Here is a 23,602-nt window from a genome sequence, read left to right as displayed (position 1 = left end):
CTGATTCCGGACAGTAGTGCTGTCGATGAGACTACCTGACTGTGTGCCCCAGCTACTTCAGAACTGCTTCTGTTTGTTTGTTTGTTTGTTTGTTTGTTTGTTTGTTTGAGACAAGGTCTCTCTACGTAGTTCTGGTTGTCCTGGAACTATGTAGCTCAGACTGGCCTTGAACTGAGAGATCCCTCTGCCTCTGCTTCCTGAGTGCTGGGATTAAAGGTGTGCACCACCACCGCCTGGCAGAACTGATTGGTGGGAGAAGTTTGGAAGAATTTGGACCTGTGGGATAGGGAAGCCCTGGGATGCTGTAAGCAGAGCCATGTTGGTAGGTATAGAGAAGACCAGGGACTGATAGAAATGTGAACAGTGAAATCCTGGCTAACACGTTTTCAATGGAGAATAAGGACTATTGGGAATTATACCAGAGGCCAGTCATACTACATTCTGGGGAAAAAAAAAATATCTGGCTCCTTTCTACCTGTGTCCTGAATTCAAAAATAATAAACCAAGACCTTTGGCAGAGGAAATTTCAAGATAGTGTAAGATATAGGCGTACTGCTTTTAATCATATCTACTGTGAGAACACTCGAGACATACTTGGAAAATGTGCATCAGCTTGCCTTCTCTGCTCCTATCTGAGTGTGTCTATCACTGCTGCTCTTGCTGTTCTCTTTGACATCATACTCAGTCATCTTTGGATTTCCAACATACTCTCAGTACAGGTGACTGACTGTCTAGGGAGCTCAGACCTTCAGGGCTGAACTGAGATGCTGAGACACCCAGTTTCATGGACTGAGTAGCTACTCAGTTCTCAGCTTCTACAGTGTACACATGACCATTGTTGAACTGTCTGGCTCCAATATACATACTCTATAGGTTCTGTTCCTCTAGAGAACCATGCTTAGTATAGGTAGACTGTTTTGAGTGTGTCCCAGCATGTGTTGAAATTTTAATTCCCATCAGACATACAAAAAGATTGGAGCAAGGTGTAGTGCCTTACATGTATAAATCCTAGTACTGGAAAGGCTGAGGCTGGAGGATTGCCAATAGTTTGAAGCTAGTCTGAGTTTCATAATGAGTTTCAGGTTAGTCTGGTCTACAGAATATGACTCAGTCTCAAAATACATACATACATATGTGCATATACCTATATATACATAAATAAAATAAAAAACTTGGAAACTTCATTGAACTGTGATGTCTAGAAATGGAGCCTTTGAGAAGTGATTAGGACTAGATTAAAATTATCAGGGCGGAACCCCTGTGGTTGAATACTGATGCCTTTTCAAAAAGAGAGAGCACCAAGGATACAGTTTGTACAAGCACTCCATGACTTTTGCTGTGCCCCTGTATTCTGGCCATGTATAGTGAGACCTCCCTTAAAACAAAGTAATCTCTATAATCTTTTGTAATGAAATTACCAGGTTTTCTAGATAAAGGATTAGTGTCTAAAATGAGTTTATTTCTTATTCAGGCAACCAATAAGTGAGATAGAATTTTGAAAAGGTAGCATGATTTATATTTTTATTGAAATAAAGTCTATAGGAATAAATTTGCCCAAATGGTATGTGTCTACACAGAAAATTATGAAATATTATTTAATGTATTACTTGAAAAAAATCAAAGTATATATTATGTTTTTCTACTGTAATATTCAATATTATAATAATGTCATCTCTTTTTAAATTGACCTGTGGATTCCATGAGTCTATAGCAAAAAACCTTTTTTTTTTTTTAATAAATACCTAGTCACTTTATAAATACCAAAAAGAAATGCATACATTGTATGAAAAGACGTGTACAAGAACGCTTAATCTTAAGATGGAGCAGTTCAAATGTCCATCAGTATATTTGATGTGTTCATATAAATAATATGCAATAGAAATGAATAATTACTTTTGAATTCGACCACATGGATAAATCTGACTGAGAGGTCGTACACAAAAGAATACATTCTGGGCCTGGGATGTGGTTCAGTGGTAGAGCATGTGCAAGACCATAGGTTCAGTCTGCAGTACTACAGATAACAGCACGGGGTGGAGAGACAGACAGACACACAGACAGACAGACAGAGATTCTACTCATGTTAATTTCAGTGGGAAAAGGTTGAAATGGGGTCTCACTATATATCCCAAGCCTAGCCTCGAACTCACAATGACCCTCCTGCCTCAACCTCTTGTTGCTGAATACTGGAATTACAGGTATATGCCATCATACTGGCTCACTAATATTCATGTCAGACTTAATAGATAAAGCTAATATTAAAGGTTAATATAAGACTGAAAGTTTGGCTCAGTACAGAGCACTTGTCTAACATGCATGAAGCCCTGGTTTAAGTCTAGTGCCATCAGAAAAAAGAAAATAAGCCAGGCAGTGGTGACGCACACATTCAGTCCCAGCTCTCCGGAGGCAGAGGTAGGAGGATCTCTGTGAGTTTGAGGCCAGCCTAGTCTACAGAGCGAGTTCCAGGATGGCCAGAGGATCCCTATCTCAAAAAAACAAAAACAAAAACAAAAAGCAGAAAGAAAATAGTGATTATCTTTGAGGTAGTGTTTATGAGGTGGCCTGGAGGTGCTTCTGGAGTTCTTGAAATACTTGTTTTTCTTATGTTAATCTTGTAATAATTCCCTTAAGAATCATATACTGCATTATCAATTGTTACATAAGAAATTAGTCTAGCCGGCGGTGGTGGTGCACGCCTTTAATCCCAGCACTCGGAAGGCAGAGGCAGGTGGATCTTTGTGAGTTCGAGGCCAGCCTGGTCTACAGAGCGAGATCCAGGAAAAGGTGCAAAGCTACACAGAGAAACCCTGTCTCAAAAAACCAAAAAAAAAAAAAAAAAGAAATTAGTCTAAAGTTTACCAGACTAAGATAACATCAAACAATAAACATTTGTTTTCCCAAACAATTTCTGTGGCTTTTTTTCTTTTTTTTCTTCATATTTTCTGTCTATTTTTTGAGCTAGGGTCTCATATTAGCCCAGTTTGGCCTTGAACCTCACTATGCAACCCAGGGTGGCCTTGAATTCCTGATTCACTTGCTTCTTCCTCACAAAGTATCATAGTCATGTTCTATCATACTCAGCTAGCTACTAGGTGTATGAGGTCTTTCTTGCAGTTGCAGTCAGCATAATTGTTTGGGTTGTAGTCATCTTGGAGCCTGGAAATTTGGCTTCTAAATTATTTTACTGTTCTGTTGGCAGAGATACCCCAGTTCTTTGCCATGTATGTCTCTCCATAGTGTTTCTTGGGTGCCTTTACAGCATTGGTGTTCTCTAGAACAAGAGAGAAAAGTGCATAATTTTTTTCTGACTTAGTCTTAGAGAAACATGCCAACGTTTCTGTTGGAAAGAAAGGCTAAGCATAGTAAAAGGAACAGATAGAAGGACACAAGAATCACTGGGGACTGTTGTCAAGTTTGACTACTATGTTAGTTGTGGGCTGTCATAACAAAATACTGCAAACTGAAGGCTTACATGACATGTTCACTGCCGTGTATGCCACAGTAGCTAACCCACAAGCTCCCGGTGATTCTCCTGTCTCTGCCTCCTATCTTGCCTTAGGACCATCAGGATTACTGAGATGTGCAACTGTGCCTGACTTTATGTGTGTTCTAGGGATCCATACTCAGGTACTTGCTTTTACATAGAAAACGCTTTACCTACCAACTCACTCCCAGCCCAGAAGTTGGTATTTCTAAGTCAAAATTTTTGAGTGTTGAGATGTGTGTGTATGTGTGTTCTCATTGCTGAGTGCATGTGCATGCAGGTAGGGCCTGTATACATGTTTGTGTAGAGGCCAGAAATTTACATCTGATTCTTCCTTGATTGATTTCTACTTATTTACTAAGACAGAATCTCTTACTGAGCCCAGAGTTTACTGATTCACCTAGTCTAATTAGCCAGCTTCCCTAGGGCATTCCTGTAGTGATATATTGTGTACCCTAATAAACTTGCCAGGGGATCGGAGGACAGAGCCAGCCACTAGATTAGACATAGAGGTCAGGCAGTGGTGGCACACTCCCTTAATCCTGTCATTTGGGAGGCAGAGATTCGTCTGAATCTCTGTGAGTTCAAGGCCACACTGGAAACAGAGCCAGGCAGTGGTGGCACACACCTTTAATCCCAGTGCTGGGAATCACTTACGCCTTTAATCCCAGGAAGTGACTGCAGGGCTGAGAAAGGTATATAAGGCATAAGGAAACAGAAACTAAGGCAGTTCAGCTAAGACCCTTTCAAGTGAGGACTTTTAGTCTAAGGAAACAGGATCAACTGAGGAGTTGGTGAGGTGAGGTTGGCTATGGCTTGCTCTGCTTCTCTGATCTTTCAGCTTTCACCCTGATGTCTAGCTCTGGGTTTTTTATTAAAAGACCATCCAAGATTTGAACAACATATTCCCTGTCTCAGTCTCCTGAGGACCTGAATTTCAGGCAAGTTGATACTCCCACACAGTTTTCATGTAGGTATTGGAGATCCAAACTTTGGTCTTCATACTTGATGACATGCACTTTATCCACTGAGCCGTCTTCTCAGCTTCTTTTATTTATTTATTTTAAATTTTTTTTGGAGCTGAGGATCGAACCCAGGGCCTTGCGCTTGCTGGGCAAGCACTCTACCACTGAGCTAAATTTCCAACCCCTCCTCAGCTTCTAAACCATTTTTAATATTTATTAAAACTATAATAATAAGCTCTGTGATTCCAGGGGATCACAACATAATAAGTTGTGATTAGAATGTGGTATAAATGACTGATGGAAGCAGATGCAGAGATCCACAAACACCAGCCAGAGCTCCAGGAGTCTAGTCAAAGAGAGAGAAGAGGGATTCTATGAGCAAGTACATCAGGATCATAATGGGGAAACCTGCAGAGATGACCAAACCAAACTAATGGGAACTCATGAAAGTTGGATCAATGGCTTTGGAGCCTGCATGGGACTGGACTAGATCCTCTGCATGGCGAGACAGTTGTGTAGCTTGATCTGCTTGGGGGACCCCCTGATGGTAGAGTCAGACTCCATTCCTGGTGCATGAGCGGGCTTTTTGGAGCCCACTACCTATGATGGGACACCTCATGCAGCCCTGAGGCAGGGGGAAGGGCTTGGACTTGCCTCTACTGGATGTGCCTCCCCATGGGAAGCCTTGCCTTGTAGGGGGAAATGAGGGGTAGGTTGGGTGGGAGGAGGGAAGAGGGCGATCTTTGATTGTGTGTAAAATGAATGAAATTTTTTTCTTAATAAAAAAATTTAAGAAATTAAAAAAAAAAAATAAAGTATGCAGCTGGGCAGTGGTGACACAGGCCTTTAATCCCAGCACTGGGGAGCCAGAGGCAGGCGGATCTCTGTGAGTTCAAGGTCTACAAAGAGAGTTCTAGGACAGCCAGGGCTACACAGAGAAACCCTGTCTTGAAAAATTTTTAAAAAATGTATTGGTTATTAATTTTCTTAGTCCACTTTCTGCTTTTGCAATAGAGTACTAGAGACTAAGTAGATTATAAATGCTAGTTTATTTGGCCTGCTATTTGGAAACTGGCCTGTCCAAGAGCATGGCACCAACATCTGGCATGGTGTTTGTGCTACATCAAACAAGGCAGAGGAATTATGTTGCGAGCCCCATGTACATTTGAAAAAGAAAAGGAAAAGGGAGCAAAATCCTCCTGTTAGTATATCTCTTCTGTGGTAACTAATCTGCTGTGTTACCAGCCATTAAAAGGTCTGCGTGACTGGATTAAGTCTTTAAAGTTTCACCTCTTAACAGTTTTTTATTGGAGCCTTAGTTTCCCACTCATGAACGTTGGTGGATGTGTTCAAACTATTGTAGTGATTAAGAGTGAAAATTGAATAAAAACTTTTCAACATATTAAAAAACAAAAAAAGAAATGGTGCAAAGATGACTGAAGGTTGTTAGGGGAAAGACAAAATGATGCATATAAGGAGGAGACAGGATGAAAGTGTCCGTGTATTAGATAGCTCTTGCTGGGTGGAGAATTGGTCTCAGACTTCTTAAAATAAGCATTTATTTCAGTTACCATCATCAGGGATCTGGTGGCAGCTTAGCTGTCTGGTTCTGATGTGGGGTACCTTGTGAGTATACAGTCATGTTGGTCAGGCCTGCAGTCAGATGGATCCACTTATATTTTACTCACATATTTGTTGGCAAGCCTCACTTTCTTCCTGGCTATTGGCCAGATGTTCCACTTTCCCACCTTTGAGAGCTTTTTATTGTCTGTCCATTGTCTGCTTAGCATGACAGCTACCTTCTCCCAAAGCAAGTGTGTAAGGGAGAGAACCTAACTTGGAAACTGTGGTGTTTGTAACCCAATCTCGGAAGTGTTCTGTTGTTACTCTTCTTATATCCGGCTGATGCAATATCATGCAAAGAAACTACACAGGACTTGAATAGTCAACAGTGTGTATTTGGTGAACCCATCTTTGTGGGCTATCTAATGCACAAAATAGATCATTCATCATAATACACCTAATGATTACCTATTGAAAGAGACTCAGGTTTAAAAAAAAATATATGGTTGATCTGGATATCACTAATAACAAAATTGACCTGATATTTAGGATGCTATATCTAATGTCATTTAACATTTTTTTAATTAAGAAAGATTAAAGGTGGCTGGAGAGATGGCTCAGAGGTTAAGGGTACTTACTGGCTGTTCTTCCAGAGGACACAGTTCAGTTCCTAGCTCCCACATGGCAGCTCACAACTGTAACTCCAGTTCCAAGGGATCTGACACTCTCACACAGACATAAATGCAGGCAAAACACCAATGCATTTAAAAAATAAAAAGGGATCATTAAAAACAATAATAAGATACATAGAGAAAATGAAAAAACTTAGTTGTGTGTGTATGTATATATATATTTTTTATATGTATAGGAGTGAGTGATTGCATACATTAGGAAATAGCATATTATTTCTAGTGCCCTGATGTGCTTTATATATGTTACTTGGTTAGAACTATTGATCTCCAGAACAACTAATTTGACATTTAAAGCACTCATTTCTTTGCTTTTCTTTATATTTTTTACTCCCTCTATATCCATTCCTAAACATTATAGTTGTTTCATCTTGTTCTGAACATTTTATTGATAGACTCATATTGCATTTTGTACCTTTTTTTCACTTAGAATTTTATTGTGAGAATCACACTTGGTTTTGTTTATAGCTATTCATTTACACATATTTCCTTTGTAATTTCCCAGCTCATTCTTCTAAGAATAGACATCTGGATTGTTTTCTGGTTTTAGCATTTATGAATGAAACTGCTGTAAATAGCTTTCTTGTCTCACACTACTCCTATCTTCATCCATTTTTGTTGCTATAAAAATATAGGTGGTCCTCAATTTATGACAGTTTGACTTGGTATTTTTTTTTAAACTTTATGGCAGGTGACAGCAATATGCATGGGGTAAACCTTTTCCGAGGCCTTCAGTAGGGTGCTTTATGATGATGAACAGTAAGAGCAGCATAGCTCCTGGTGTGTAGTATGAGGGTGGAGAAATATACTCCAAGTGTGATGCGCTACTACGCTATAATGTTTGGTAGATAACCATAAAAGGATTTTTTAAAGTTATATTGTTTTCATTTATAATGGATTTATTAGGATATACTACATATGTAAGTTAAGGAGCATCTATATCTAAGACCAAGAAATTTATTATAAGAGATGTTGGATTTGGCTCAGTTCTAGAGGTTGGGAAGCCAAGAGCCTGCTGCTGGCATTTGCTCATCTGGAAAGCCTTCTTGCTGCCTCACATGGTGAGACAGAGGAGAGGTGTTACTTGAGGTATCTTCTCTTATGATATTATTTTTGTCATATGGCCCAACCCCCATGATGCCATCTAATCCTAATTAACTCCCAAAGGCTCCACTGTAAATAGCATTAACATATGGATTTGGGGATTAAGTTTTCAATGCATGAACTTGTAAGGAACACTTTCAAACCACAACAGTCTCCAAAGCCCTATTTTCATGGTTAAGCACACACTTCTTTACAGTATATAAGGAAGTGTGGGATTGTGAGATCATTGTCATATATACCTCTGCGTTTTATAGGTAACACCAGACTGTTTTTCCAAAATGGTTGTTTTAACACACATTCCATGGAGAAGGGAGATTTCCTGAAGCTGAGATGTGAGATTGTAAAACTTCCAATTGAAGAAGTACCTTACATAGTTTTAGTGAGATGTAGCTTACAGACCATAACATTTGCCTTTTGAAAATGTAGAGTTTATGTTTCAGTATATTCTGAAACTTGGTCACCATCACAAAGAGGTCCTAATTTGATTAACAGTCACTCTTCATTCTTCCTTTCTTCTGCCCCTAGAAAGCTGGAAAACATTTATTAGTTTTTTTTTTTTAATCTCCATGAGTTTGTCTATTCTGGACATTGCTCATAAATGGAATCATACAGTATACAGCCTCTTGTTTCTGGCTTCTTTCACTCAGTGGAGTGTGTCAGTGTACATCTGTATTGTGGAAGTGTCAGTCTTTCTTTTTAATGGATGAATACTATTTATTCCATTGTGTGGATGTACTACAGTTCATTTATCCATTCATTCAGAGACATTTGGATTGTATCCACTTTGGGCTGTTATGAAGAATGCTAATTTGAATTGTGTAATTTTTTTTCTTTGTATGTGTATGTGAGAGAGACAGAAACAGAGACAGAGACAAACAGACAAAGAGAGACAGGGTCTTAATTTGTAACCTTAGCTGTCCTGAAATTCATAGAAATCCACCTGTTTCTACCTCGTGAGTGCTGGGATTAAAGGTGTGCACCACCATGCCTGGCCCAGCGTGTATAATTTTTAATATGAACGTATGTTTCTGTTCTTAGTTCTTATGGATATACCTAGGAGTGGAACTCCAGGCCCCTAGTCTAACTCGATGTTTAACTTTGGAAGGTAGTGGTGTTTGTTTTTTGCTCTTTTGGGGGGACCACCACCCTGCTCCCAAATAAATCACACATGGAGGCTTATTCTTAATTATAAATGTTTGACCTTAGCTTGGCTTGTTGCTTGCCAGCTTTTCTTAAATTATCCTGTCTACCTTTTGCCTCTGGGCTTTTCTCATTCTCTTCTGTAAATCTTACTCTTAATCTGTGGCTTGCTGTGTAGCTGGGTGACTGGCCCCTGGAGTTCTTCTCTGGCTACTTCTACCTCCAGATTTCTCCTTCTATATTTTCTCTCTGACTGCCAGTCCCACCTATCCTTTCTCCTGCTTTGCTATTGGCCATTCAGTTCTTTATTAGACCATCAGGTGTTTTAGACAGGCAAAGTAACACAGCTTCACAGAATTAAACAAATACAACATAAACAAAAGTAACACACCTTAAAATAATATTCCCCATCACGAGGGTGCTGCCAAATTGTTTTCCAAAGGGGCTATACCTTATAACATTTTTATCGGCAATATGTTAGAGTTTTCATCATTATCTGTTTTAGTAGACCTGTCCTAGAAAGCATGAAGAGGTTGTATAAATTTACTTGTTTTAATTTGCATTTCCCTAATTACTAATGATATTGTTATATTTCACATATTTATTGGTCATTTATGTATCATCTTTGGAGAAATCTCTGTTTAAAATCTTTGCCCATTTAAAGTTGAGGTTATTTGTCTTGTTACATTGGATTCTGTTACAGATACATACTTTACAAATATTTCCTCCCATTCTTTATGATGTCTTTTCACTTTTTTCATAGTGTTCTTTTATGCACAGAAATCTTAAATTTTGATCAAGTCTGATTTATACATTTTTTTTTTGCTTGTTTGTGGTTTTGGTGTTACACCTAAAAAAAAAAAAAAAAAAAACCTATTGCCTAATCCCAAGGTCACAAAGATTAATTTTAGAGTTTTATCTTAGAAATTTAGGTTTTTGAACCATTTTGAAGTAATTTTTAAAAACTTTTTAAAATAATTTATTGTTCTCATTTTATGTGCATTGGTGTTTTGCCTGTATGAATGACTGCATGAGGATATCAGATTCCCTGGAACAAGCATTACAGACAGTGAGCTGCCATGTGAGTGCTGGGAATTGAACCTGGATCCTCTGGAAGAGCAGACAGTGCCCTTAACTGAGCCTTCTCTCCAGCCCCTTGAAGTAATTTTTAATATGATATGAAGTAGAGGTTCAATTTCATTCTTTTATATACTAATATTATGATCTGAATACAAAATACCCTCTTCTCCATGGGTTGAAACTTGATCTGTTGCTAGTGGTGCTATTTTGGGAGGTTCTAGAAACTTGAGGAGGTTAGAGGCCTAGTTGGAGGAAGTAGATTACTGGAGCATACTTTTTAAAGGTCCTGGTGCATAGACCCTTCTTCATTCTCTGCTTCCTGATGTATAAGGTGAACAGTCTTCTCCCTCATACACATCCTGTCATCACTTTCTTCCAGAGTATATGGGACCAAGCAGAAATTGACTGTTCTCTCTAAAACTGTAAGCCACAGTAAATCTTTCCTTCCTGTGTTGTTCTCATTGGGCATTATTAGTCATAGTGATGGTAAAACAGACTAATAGTTGTTGCTTTACTATTATTTTGTAAAAGATTATTTATTCATCATAGTTTACATCTTTGTTGTTGTGGTTTTGATGTGTAAGCTTGACAGTTTTTTAATATTTTGTTTTATTAACCAATTTTGTTCTTTGACAATTTCATGGTTAACTCTCCCACACCCTTTCTTATTCCCTGCTGCTCCTGTCAGCCTTCTTTCTTACTTACAAATCTTTTTCACCTCTGATCCATTGATTCACTTTCTGAAGGCCATGGCAGAAATCCAACTTGATGGCCAGTTTGCATGACATTTTAAAAATGCAAACCAAACACAAATGACTAAGTAGGACTCATAAATCCAACAGGTATAAGATGCATTGGAGGAAGCTCTAACAGAAGAGACTGAAGTAGTGCTGGGTGCTCTGGCCCCGCCATTGCCCATTTGTTCTAGGTCAGTGTAGAGAGGAGAAGGAAGGGAACGGAGGAAAAAGAAGGAAGGGGGACATAGTGGTGTCTCAACAATAATCCCAGCACTTGGGAGGCTGGCCAACCTGACTACATAGCAAGACCATATCTCAACAAAATAAAAGCAAATTGTAGTCAAACAGTTTTACAACTCTTCAGTAAGTAAAGCTAATGGTTTACTAAAACAAAGATTTAGCAATAGACATTTTTTAAAAGTTTTGCTTCACCATTAATTAGAAACATACACATCAAAATAAAATACCATTTCCAGCTATCATCATATTGGCAACATATTTAATACTTTATAGTATCAAATATTAGCTAGAATGTAAATATTCTCAACATTGCTGGGAGTATAAAACAGAACAGATACTTTGGGGGGTCATTTGCATGCCTATTAAAAAATAAAAGCACATACATTGCTTGTCTGTAATCCAGAAGTTTCTCTTCAAGAATTCCACAGAGGAATACTTGTACATATGCACAAGGAAACAAGATGTTAGTTCCTATATTATTTATAATGTCTGAATCCTGAGAGATATCTTTAATATGCAGCCAACAAAAAACTCATATAGAAAATTTAGTTATAAGATATTCTTAAATATTTAATCAGAAATGAATTCTATCCATATGGCTTCATCTTTGAAAAATACTGCTTCATAGAAAAAACATGGTAAAGTGAATGTGAAGACTAGCATCATTTCTATTAAGAAATTTTTTTCTTTGTCTTTTTTTTTTTTTTTAATTGGTTTTTTGAGACAGGTTTTCTTTGTGTAGCCTGGCTGTCCTGGAACTCACTCTGTAGACCTGGCTGGCCTCGAACTCACAGAGATCCTCCTGGCTCAGCCTCCCGAGTGCTGGGATTAAAGGCGTGTGCCACCGTTACCCAGCACATCATTTCTATAAAAGAGAACATCCCACTAATTATAGTCTCTTGTGCATATATGTGTGTGTTCATGTGAATGCATATGTGTATACATGCATATGGAAACTACAGGTCGACTTCATGCAGCTGCTATCCATCTTGATTTTTTTTAAGATAGAGTCTGTGGCAGTTTGAATGAAAATGGCCCCATGGGCTCATAAGGAGTGGCACTGTTAGGAGATGTGGTTTTGTTGGAGGAGGTGTAGCTTTGTGGAAGAAGTATGTCACTGTGGAGGCAAGCTTTGAGGTCTCATATGCTCAAGCTATGCCTGTAGATCAAGATGTACAACTCTTAGCTCCTTCTCCACCATGTCTGCCTGCATGCCACCATGCTTCTTTTCATCACAATAACAGACTAAACCTCTGAAACTGCAAGCCAGTCCCAATTAAATGTTTTCCTTGATTTATTTATTGATTTATTTATTTATTTAGGAGCTGAGGACATAGTCATGGTGTCTCTTCACAGCAATAGAAACCCTAACTAAGACCGGTCTTTCACTGGCTTGGAGCTTACAAAGTAATCTAAGTGATGGACTTTTGGAAGTGTAAGATGAGATAAACTCTTTCTTCCTAAGTTGCTTTTGGTCAGTGTTTTATCCCAGCAATAGAAAGCAAACCAGGACAGTATCCAACAGGATATTGGAAATTGTTTTAGGGCTACTGGTTGTAAGACTTTCTGCTAGTTTCTTGAATAATATTTTGAATATAGTAGAATTTATGAGGGTAATATTAAGAGGTAGGGATCACATTTAATTTATTCACTATTAAAATGCAAGCTGGGTATGATGGCTCGTGCCTGTAATGCCAGCACTCAGGCAGAAGAGGCAAGAGGAGTGTAAGTTTGAGGCCAGCATGGGCTATAGACCTTGAAGAACTACCTCTACGTTAATCTCAGCACTTGGGAGGCAGAGGCAGGTAGATCTCTGTAAGTTTGAGGCTGGCCTGGCCTATAGAGCTAGTTCCAAGATAGCCAAGGCTACACAAAGAAACAAAAACCAACCAACCAAACAAAAACCAAAAAGAACTACCTCCCCCAAAAGAAATTTAAAAAAATTATAGTATTGTTATAAGAGAGCATGTGATTAAGAACTATTGTAAATTATACAGTTGATTGATAGAAGTCAGTCCTAGTTGGTTAATGGGGATTGAAAGCAGTTTCCTTGGGTACTCAGGAATAAGAAAGAAAGATCCATATAAAGGAACACTACAAATACTTAAAAGAACCTAATCTAGGTTTACCAGCTCTGTAGAGTATAAGATAGCAAGGCAGCAGATGATGAGATGGCTTAGTGGGTAAAAGCACTCGCCAGGCAAGCCTTTTAGTTCAGTTTCCGGAACCCATAATGGAGAGAGAGCACCAACTCCAGACATGGTTCTCTAATCTCCACACATGCACACCCACATTAATTTATTCTCCCCCCCCACACACAATATCCACACACACTAGTAATAATGATAAACAAAAACTTTTTAAATAGTTTGTTTTGGTACCTCTTGATAACTTTTAGTAAATGAATATGAATTTTTTTGTTTGTTTAGGACAACTAGGCTTCCTTCTCAGCAATATTATATATGAAAAGATTTTCATATTTTAAATTTTGATAACTAATATAATATATTTGGGGTTTTTGTTGTTTTTATTTTGGTTTTTAGAGACAGGGTTTCTCTGTATGTAGCTTTGGTGCCTGTCCTGAATCTCAACTCTGTAGACCAGGTTGTCCTCAAGCTCACAGACATCTGCTTGGCTCTGCCTCCCGAGTGCTGGGATTAAAGGTGTGCATCACCGCCACCCAGTATATGTTTGTTTTTTAAATTAGGGCTTCATTTTATAGCCCAGGTCTACCTGGGACTCATAATAATTCTACTGCCTCCTCTTTCCAAGTGCTGAGATTGTAGGTGTTAGCCAACCATGCCCAGCTCAGTATTGGGTATTGTTGAACAATTTCATTGATATTAATTTACAGATGATAAAATCCACTCACTGTAAGCATACAATTGTATAATTTATTGGTAAGCTTATCCGACTGCACCACCATCAGCACAGCTGTCTCTAGAATGTTTCCATCACTTTCATCTGTCATTAGTTTCTCAGCCCTTGAGCTGCCTTTTGTCTCTTTAAATTTTGCCTGTGTAAACATTTCCTATAAATAGTGTCATATTCATACTGTTTTCATTTAGCCTAATATTTAGAGGTTTACTTTATTACAGTATGAATCTTTGCTCCTTTTTATTGCTGAATGATTTCTTTTTGCAGCACATTGAAATACAGTTGTTTTTATGTCAGTCTATAGACTATAAACTTGTTAGACTTCTAGCTAGTGCTCTTGCTCATTTGCACGCGCGAGCTCTCGCGCTCTCTCTCTCTCTCTCTCTCTCTCTCTCTCTCTCTCTCTCTCTCTCTCTCTCTCTCTGCATCTGTGTACGTCTTTGGATTTTCTGTGTACAAAATCATGTCACCTGTGAACAAATATGGTTTCACTTCTTTGTTTCTAGACTAACTTCTGTATTTTGGACCTTGACTTTTTCACTGGCTCAGGTCTTTAGTACAATAGTGTGTAGAAATGCTGAAAGAAGGCTTCTTTGTCTGCCTGCAGTTTTCCAGGGAAACCATTAAGCTTGATAGCAGTTGTAGATCTTTAAAGATCTACTTATCCAATTGAGGCCATGCCCTCTATGTAGTTGGAAGTTTTCCTGTGTCCCGGCTGGGACAAATCTCTCCCACTTGCGTCCCCCAAGTAAACACACAGAGGCTTATATTAATTGTAATTGCTTGGCCATTAGCTCAGGCTTATTACTGACCAGTTCTTACACTTAAATTAACCCATAATTCTTATTTATGTTTAGCCACGTGGCTTTGTACCTTTTCTCAGTTCTGTCTTCACATCTTGCTTCCTTTGTGTCTGGTTGACGACTCCTGACTCAGCCTTCCTCTTCCTAGAATTCTTCTTGTTTGCTTACTCCGCCTATACTTCCTGCCTGGCTACTGTCCAGTCAGTGTTTTATTAAACCAGTGTACAAAAGCATTATCCCACAGCACCTCTGGTTGTTTCTCTTAATATTGTTGTTGTTTGTAGTAGTAAATGGGGTATTAATGTAGTATTTAACATTTGATTTTTTTTCTAATAACCAATTTTGTTTTACAATGATTACTATTATATTTTATATTACATGTAATGTAGTATGTTGTATAATACATATTTATTATCTATTTGCTATGAGTGAGTGTGCAAGTACCTATAGTATGATGACACAGATTCATCCAGAAACATACTCAGCAGTGGTATAACTTTATAGTTTTTTTGAGGAACCACCATATTGATTTCCATAGTGGCTGTACTGATTTACAGTTCCACTAGCAGTATCTAAGGGTGCCTTTATCTCTGCATCCTCACCTGCATTTGTTCTCATTTGTTTTCTTATGATACAACTATTCTGATTGGGGGCAGAGATGGGATTTCAGTGTAGTTTCATTTGTGATCAGTGATGACTAAGGATGGTTAAATATTTAATATATGGATTGGCCATTTATACTGCTTTTGAGAACTCACTGCTCAGTTCATTTACTCATTTAATTTTTTCAGCTCTTTATTCTAGTTATTAGTGCCCTGCCTAATGAGTAGCTAAGGAAGATTACCTCCCATCCTGTAGGCTGTCTTTTCAGGTTGTTGTTTCCTTTGCTGTGCGTGAACTTGATTTGATCTTTGACAGGCCTAGCTGTTATTTCCTGAGTTGTTTGAATCTTACTCAAAGTTGATGCTTGTCCCTGTATCTTGAAATGTTTATATTTTCCTTTCATAGGTTCAAAGTTTCATGTCTTATATTAAGACCTTTTAGTCCATTTTGAGTTGATTTTTGTAAAAGATGAGAGATGAAGATTGTGTTTCAGTCTTTGTCACGTGCATATCCATTTCCCTAACACCATTTGTGGCTGAGGCACTTTTTCCTCCAATAGGTACTTTCCTTTAATAGGCACCTTTGTCAAGAATTCATTTCCTATGGGTTTTCTTCACTCCTTTTGCCTCTGATGTTATTGAGTCTTTCTTTTTGGTTAGTTTATCTAAGCATTTGTCAGTCTTGTTTATTTTTTCAAAAAAGCAACTGCATCATTGATGGTCTTTTTTTTTTTTTTTTTTAGAAAAAAAAAAATCTGTGTAACCCTGACTGTCCTAGAACTCACTCTGTAGACCAAGTTGGCATCAAACTCAGAGATCTGCCTGTCTCTGCCTCTCAAGTGCTGGGATTAAAGGCATGTGCCACCAGCTGGCTCATTGATCTTCTTGTGGTCTTCATTTCATTAATTTATACTCTACTCTATTATTTCTTTTTATTTCCACCTACTAATTTTGTTTGTTTTTTTTTTTTCTTGTTTGTTTCTAAAACCTTGAGGTATATCACTAAGATATCTATCAGAGAATTCTCTTGACTTGTGAATGTAGGCACTTATCTCAATAAGCTTGCCTCTTCTGCCTTTTCTGTATACCAAAAATTCTAATAAATTGTGGTTTTATTTTCACTTAATTCTAGGATTTCTTTAATTTTTTAAAAATTATACTTTGTATATAGCAAATATAGTTTGCATATTCAATTTCCATGTTTTTGTGTGGCTTCTGTACTTTCTCATGATATTAATTTTATTCCATTATGATAAATAAGATATAAGAAAAATTTTTTTGTTTTGTTTTGTTTTTTGAGGCAGGGTTTCTCTGTGTAGTTTTGGTGACTGTCCTGGATCTCGCTCTGTAGACCAGGCTGGCCTGGAACTCACAGAGATCTGCCTGGCTCTGCCTCCCGAGTGCTGGGATTAAAGGCGTGCGCCACCACCGCCCAGCAAGAAATTATTTTTTAAAGATGTATTTTATCTCATTTATATGTATGCGTGGGTGTGTCTGTTGGTATGTATATGCACATGTATGTCTGAGTGCCAGCGGATTCCAGAGGAGGGTGTTGGATCTTTTGGAACTAGAGTTATAGGTGTTTATGAATTATTTGACATGAACTTGACCACTGAGCCATTTCTTGATTTGGGAAGTTTTCTGCCATAACTTCTCTGAGTAAATTTTCAGTCCCTTTGGTCTGTTCTTTTTGGGTCTTTCTGCACCGTGGATTGGGTTACTTTGGTCTCTTACTGGTGCACTGGAATGTTATTTTTATTATTTTTGAATTTTGTTGTCCCTGTTATCTGAATATAGATTTCCTACCTTTGTCATCAGCTCCTGATAGCTTTTCTTCCACCAGCTCTAGTCTGTTGATGACACTTTCTAGTAAGAGTTTTTGCTTGACTGATGGAGTTTTTCATTTTTAAGATGTTTTTGGCTGAATTTTTTTATCCCAAGTACTGAATTTATAGTCCAAGTTGTTGAATTTTTTTTGTACAGTTAACATATTGGCATCTTCACTCATCTATCATTTGAACCTTTTTTCCACCCCCCCTCTCTGCGCGCACGCTCATGTTTGTGTGTGTGTGTGTGTGTGTGTGTGTGTGTGTGTGTGTATTTTCCAAGCACATGAATATGAGAGTATGAACATGTATGCAGAAGCCAAGAGCAAGATGTCAAATGTCTTCCTCTATCACTCTTCGCCTTACTTCTTTGACACAGGATCTTTCATTGAACCAGAAGCTCCCAAGGGGTGTCTCTGCTCCCTATTCCTGGCATGTGCAGCCATGCTTGGCTTTTTATGTAGGTGCCAAGGGTTCTGACTCAGGTCCTCATGGTTGCAAAACCAAAGCTCTTACTCACAATCCCATTTTAACAGACCCTCACCAATCATTTTTAAAAGCAGACTTTTGAACTATTTCTGACTTTTTAACTATTTCAGTATCTTTAGCTTCAGTTATCAAGAGTTGCAGACTTTTAGAGGAGCCACACTACTTTGCGTTTTCATGTTTGTGATTCAGGTTATATGTCTGTTGAGATGTTTGTTCCTTTTGTAGTGAGTTCTTAGTGAACAACCTTCTCTTAAAGTCTCTACTCACAAAGGAAAAAAAAAACTCTGATAATAGCATTAACACCAAAATAGATCCCATATAAAAATACAGTTAAAAGGGGCTGGAGGGAAAGCTCAGTGTTTCAGAACATGGGCCACTTCTTCCAGAAGAAGAGTTGGTTCCCAGCATCCATGTCAGGCAGCTCACAATTGCCTGTAAGTCTGCTTTCAGGAGATCCAATGCCTCTGACCTCTTCACACCTACACTTATATGCACATACCCACATATCCACACATACACATAATTTAGAATAAAGTAAATCTTTTAGAAGAAATATAGTTAAAATACATTGAAGTCATTACTACATCATAAGTGGCAATAGAAAAGAAAATAGTAAAAATAATGGAGAGTAAAATTATGAATTTAAAAATTAGTAAAGGCAAAAGTAATGATGAGGCTGGGTGGTGGTGGCGCACGCTTTTAATCCCAGTACTCGGGAGGCAGAGCCAGGCGGATCTCTGTGAGTTCAAGGCCAGCTTGGTCTACAGAGCAAGTTCCAGGACAGGCTCCAGAGCTACACAGAGAAACCCTGTCTCAGAACAAAAAAAAAAAGAAAAGAAAAAGAAAAGAATGATGAATGAAGTAAAGGAGAGGGTAAAGAGAAAGGAATGAAACAAGGTTTAATGAAAAGAAAAAGGGACAGGATGTGAGAGGAACAGATAGCAGCATTTAAAAAAATCAGATTATAAAATATAGGGGAAAACTGGATAAAACTAAGAGGAATAGAAACAAAAAGGTGTAATTAAGGAAAGGAGAACAGCAGAAAGAAAGAAAGAAAGAATGAATGAATGAATGAATGAATGAATTAGGCAAGCTTCTTTCTGTGTCCTCTAATATTCAGGCTGGGAGGGGAGCTGGCAGTGAGGCAGGCTGGTGCTGTACATAGGGTGAAGTCCCCAAAGTCAGCCATTAATTGTATAATTGTATTGATTTCTCCGAAGTGTGAAGAGTTGTTTTGTTTTTTACCCTGTTGCTGTCAGAATTTTTTATTTACTTAATACTTCAACAACATTGTATCAATATGTATTTATCCTGCTTGAGATTTGTTGAGCTTCTGTGGCCTGTAGACTTGATTTTGATCAATCATTCTGGAGGTTTTCAGTCATTATTTCTTCAAATATTTTGCCCCCTTGTCTCTTTTCTTAGGAGACTCTTAATTACATGGAGTTGACATATTTGCTCATGCTTCATGGGTCTCCAAACCTTGTCATTTCTTCCTGTTTTGTTTGTTTGTTTTTTGTTTTTTGTTTTATTTCCCTTTGCTGGTTACATCAGTTTTCTGGCTCTTTCATCCATCGCGTACATTTGCAATCTTTTGGGCCACCAACCAGCTCCCAAATCATGACATGGAGACTTAATATTAGTTATGAATGCTCGACCAACTGAGGTTTGTTTCTGACTAGCTCTTTTAACTTCAATTAACTTGTTTCTCTTTATCTACCTTTTGCCTCGGGGCCTTTTACCTTTTCTTTCTTGCTTTCTGTATGTCTTACTTTCCTGATGTCTCTTTGGCTGGCTCGTGGTTGCCTGGCTTCTGCCCAGGCGTGTCCCTCTTCCTCTCCATCCTCTTCCTCTCCATCCTCTTCCTCTCATTCTCTTCGAACCTAGATTGCTCCTTCTATTTATTCTCTCTACCCACCAGCCTCACCTATCCCTCTTCTGCCTGGCTATTGGTCATTCAGCTTTTTATTAGGTCAATCAAGTGCCTTAGGGGGCAAGGTGAAACAGCAACACATCTTACATAATTAAACAAATGCAACAGAAACAAATGTAACACGTCTTTACAGCATTAACAAAGGCAGCAGAAACAAATGTAACACACCTGTACATAATTCAAGTAATATTCTGCAGCATAAACAAATGTAACACATCTTTACATAGTTCAATATTCCACAACAAACCTTGATTAATGTTTTATGAACAGTCATTGCTTTTTCCAAATCTCTGTTTTTTAATTAGTTTTAATCTCTCATAGTTATAGATTGATTTAATCTTTAGATGTAGTTTCCTTTAGTCCTTTGTACATGTTTGTATCAGTTAACTCAAAGTGTTTGTCTATAAGGCTGATATCTAGGCTTTCTCAGGAGTAATTGCTGGTGACTACTTTTATTCTTGTGTTTGGGGAGTATTTTACTGTCTCTTTGTATGCATCATGATTCTTTGGTTAGAATAATAATTATGTATTTTCATATTTTATATTTTTAATGTGATATGTAACATGAATTGATTTGACTGATATTAAACCAATTCTCTGAGGCTGCTGGCTTTCACAGGTTCAGTGGTTATGAGGCTGCTAGTTTCCAGAGCTACAGTGATCCCAGGAAGGAAGGATGGAAATTGAGACTCCAGCAAGTTAAAGCACCAGAAAGCTCACCATTCTAAGATCTTGTAGTTTTCTTCAGTAATTGCTCACTGGATTAAATTTTAAAGTTCTGAAGAAACTAGTTTTGACAAATTTTCATTGCTTTTTAAAGAAGTGAATCTTCAGTGATCTTTTATCCAGTGTTCCAGAAGTATATTTCAGTCTGCCTGTGCTTTTAACCATTGTGCATACATCCTGCTTTTTGATATGTAAACATGGTCTATATGTTATTTATTGGCAGTCATGACAGTCCACTCTTTGATTTCATTGAGAGCTGCTTGCGAAATAAACATGAAATGGTTATTTATGAAGCTGCCTCTGCCATTATTCATCTTCCCAACTGTACTGCAAGAGAGTTGGCGCCTGCCGTCTCAGGTCAGTTGTTTGATAGCTGTCCTCTGTTTATGTGCTTACGTTTCTTTAAATCAGCGGGTCTGCAGAGTGGTCAGGAAGAGTGGTGTTTAGGGCCAAGATTGCTCAGTAATGAAGATCCTTGTTTTCTTTAATGTTTAGAAAACACATTTGCTTTCATAACTAGCACTGTTTCTCTTACTTAAATTGGGATATTAATTCTTAGAGAGGAAAAGCAAACCTTGTTTTCTATTGAAGTTTTTATACCTGAACAAACAGTGCTTTGTTTCCCTATTTTTGATGATATTATTGTTCATTCACATGGAGGTTTGATGCTGTGATCTATTTATTTCCTGATACACACAATGAACATGAGTCATTACACACTGTGATTTTCAGCTATATGATGAGTGGGATCCACAGTGACGTTTCTGTTTCCCTTTTTCCAGTTCTTCAACTTTTCTGTAGCTCTCCTAAGCCAGCCTTGAGATATGCAGCTGTGAGGACCTTGAACAAAGTAGGTATCCTGCTGATAATATAGACTTGTATGTTTAATTCAGTAACATTAAATACAGAGCATTTGACTTTCTCTTCAAGCTTAGCATATATGATCTATAGGCTTCACATGTGTACTTATTTGTGCTTGTGGCCTTAGTTGTAGCCATTTATACTGTTAGTTCATGGAAGATTACAATTTGTTTCTAACTTCTGAGCACTTTATGTTCAAGAGTTACGCTGTTCAATATAAAGTCCATTCACAAGTGCCAATTTAAGTTCGTTAAGATTAAGTAAGGGACTCAGTTTCTTAGTTACTCTAATCATGCTACCTATGCTTATAGACACTTGTGGTTAATGAAAATCATACAAAACAATACAAAGATTGAACAGTTTTATCAGTTCCTCATCTCTAATCTTGAAACTAGTTGTGTCTTAGAATTCACATTTGTGAATTTTAGAGAGGTTATATAATATGGTGCTATCTCTTATAATAACTCCAGTGGGCCCAAAGCAGCACCAAACCATTAAAATACACAAAGATTTCTGCACAAAGCATATGATTCTTTGATACATGGATAAATGAAAAATTTTCATTAGTCTGGGTCATCTTTTCCTGTTGAATGAGTTTTACTGATAATGATCTGCAGATCTATGATCTGTGCCAATGTGGGATAGACAGACAGATGGACAGCATCAATGCAGAATGACTGACAGTTGAGCAACGGTGGGCACTCCAGTTTGGCAGGAATTTGTTTAATTGCAGGAGTGCTTTAAAGTGACAGAACGTTTGGTTGATCAGCATTTACCATAATAGATCTTTTTCTCAGAGTTCTAATGTTTAGTAGAAAAGGCGCTCATGAACACAGAAACTGTAAGGAGATAGCAGGACACCTATAATAAAAGAGACTGATATTGTTATTAAGGCTACATGGGAGAGGTTAACAAAGGAGAGTACTATGCTGTATTGTGGCCATTATTCATTTATCAAGTGAAACCTTGTTAGTTAAAAAACAATTACTTTGGGCAGGGAGTTGAGATGGTGTCAGGTAGCCCGGGCTGGCCTGGGACTTGCTGAGTGGCCATAGATGACACTGAACTCCTGGTCCTTCTACCTTCAGCTCTCAGGTGCTGAGGTTGTAGGCATTCGCCACACCTGATCTGAAAGGATTACTTTGGCCTACACTGTTCCCTTTAGATTGTCACTTACCTTAATTAAAGTTTAGGTTCTGGCCTTTATCAAAAACAATGTGCTTTATTTTTTTTTTTTTTTTCTCACTGCCTTCTACAAGGTGGCAATGAAGCACCCCTCTGCTGTGACTGCCTGCAACCTGGACTTAGAAAACTTAATCACAGACTCAAACAGAAGCATTGCTACACTGGCCATTACTACATTGCTCAAAACAGGAAGTGAGAGCAGTGTGGACAGGCTTATGAAGCAGATAGCTTCTTTTGTATCTGAAATCTCAGATGAGTTCAAGGTAAGAATTTAAACAAGCTTTGCCTTGGTCAATAGCTTGCCTTAACAGTATCTTTTGAGAAGGTCTTACTTTTTATGAAGTCTGAGCTATCATTCTTTTCCTTCCTAGATATTGCTGTATCCTACATAAATAGCTTTTATCTTTCTCCAAGTTGTAAAGATGTGTTTTATTCTAAATGTTTTATGAGTTTACCTTGTACATTTTGGGTTGTGATCACTTGAATTGATGTTTGTATGATAAGTTCAATGTTTTCCTATACTCAAACCCAGTTATATCAGCATAATTAGTTAAAAAGACTTCCTTTCCCTATTGGAGTGCTTTAGTATCTGTCTTAGTTAGGTTTTGTTTTTTTTGTTTTTTTGCTGTGAAGACACACCATGACCATGGCAACTCTTATGAAGGAAAACATTTAATGGGGGCTAGCTTACAGTTTCAGAGGTTCAGTCCATTATCATATGGCAAGAAGCACGGTGGCATATAGGCAGACAAGGTGCTGGAGAAGGAGCTGAGAGTTTTACATCTTAGTCCATAGGCTGCAGAAGGAGACTGTGCCACACTGGACACAATTTGAGCATATGAGACCTCAAAGCCTGCCTCCACAGTAATACACCTATTCCAACAAGGCCACACACCTCCTAATAGTACCATTCCCTATTCGCCAAGCATTCAAACACCTGAGTCTATGAGGGCCATTCCTATTCAAACCACCATGGTGTCTTTATTTGAAAATTAAATAATCAAATAATTATTTACTACTAATGTGTGAAACTATTTTTCTTTTAATTTTTTTCATATTTGCTTGGTATCATGTGACCTTCCTGAATTCCCTTATTGCCTATATTGTTTGAAATTATCTGTATAAATAATAATATCTTGTATAAATGAGGTTTCCTTATTTTGAACCCAAAGATCTTTCCTTCCTTTTTTCTTGCCTTATTAAAACAGCTAGCACTTCTAATAAAGTGCTGAGTACAACCAGTGACAGTGTATTAGAAATGATCAAAGGACAATAAGTTTTAGTGTAAAGAAAGAGAA

At 37.9% G+C, this 23,602-nt stretch overlaps 1 protein-coding gene across 1 annotated transcript in view; it reads left to right on the top strand.

Moving 5' to 3' along the window:
* Copg2 (COPI coat complex subunit gamma 2) overlaps positions 1–23,602 on the top strand; it is a 123,040-nt gene that overhangs the window by 44,883 nt on the left and 54,555 nt on the right. The window contains exons 10-12 of the mRNA XM_059257519.1: positions 20,482–20,615; positions 21,041–21,108; positions 22,379–22,567. Of these exons, the coding sequence (XP_059113502.1) occupies positions 20,482–20,615; positions 21,041–21,108; positions 22,379–22,567 (391 nt within the window). The remainder of the gene's footprint in view (positions 1–20,481; positions 20,616–21,040; positions 21,109–22,378; positions 22,568–23,602) is intronic.

This window comes from Peromyscus eremicus, chromosome 3 (assembly GCF_949786415.1).
Source record: "Peromyscus eremicus chromosome 3, PerEre_H2_v1, whole genome shotgun sequence".
Classification (NCBI taxonomy): Eukaryota; Metazoa; Chordata; class Mammalia; order Rodentia; family Cricetidae; genus Peromyscus; species Peromyscus eremicus.
The sequence above is the reverse complement of the archived record's forward strand: the minus strand, read 5'-3'. Positions and strand labels throughout refer to the sequence as shown.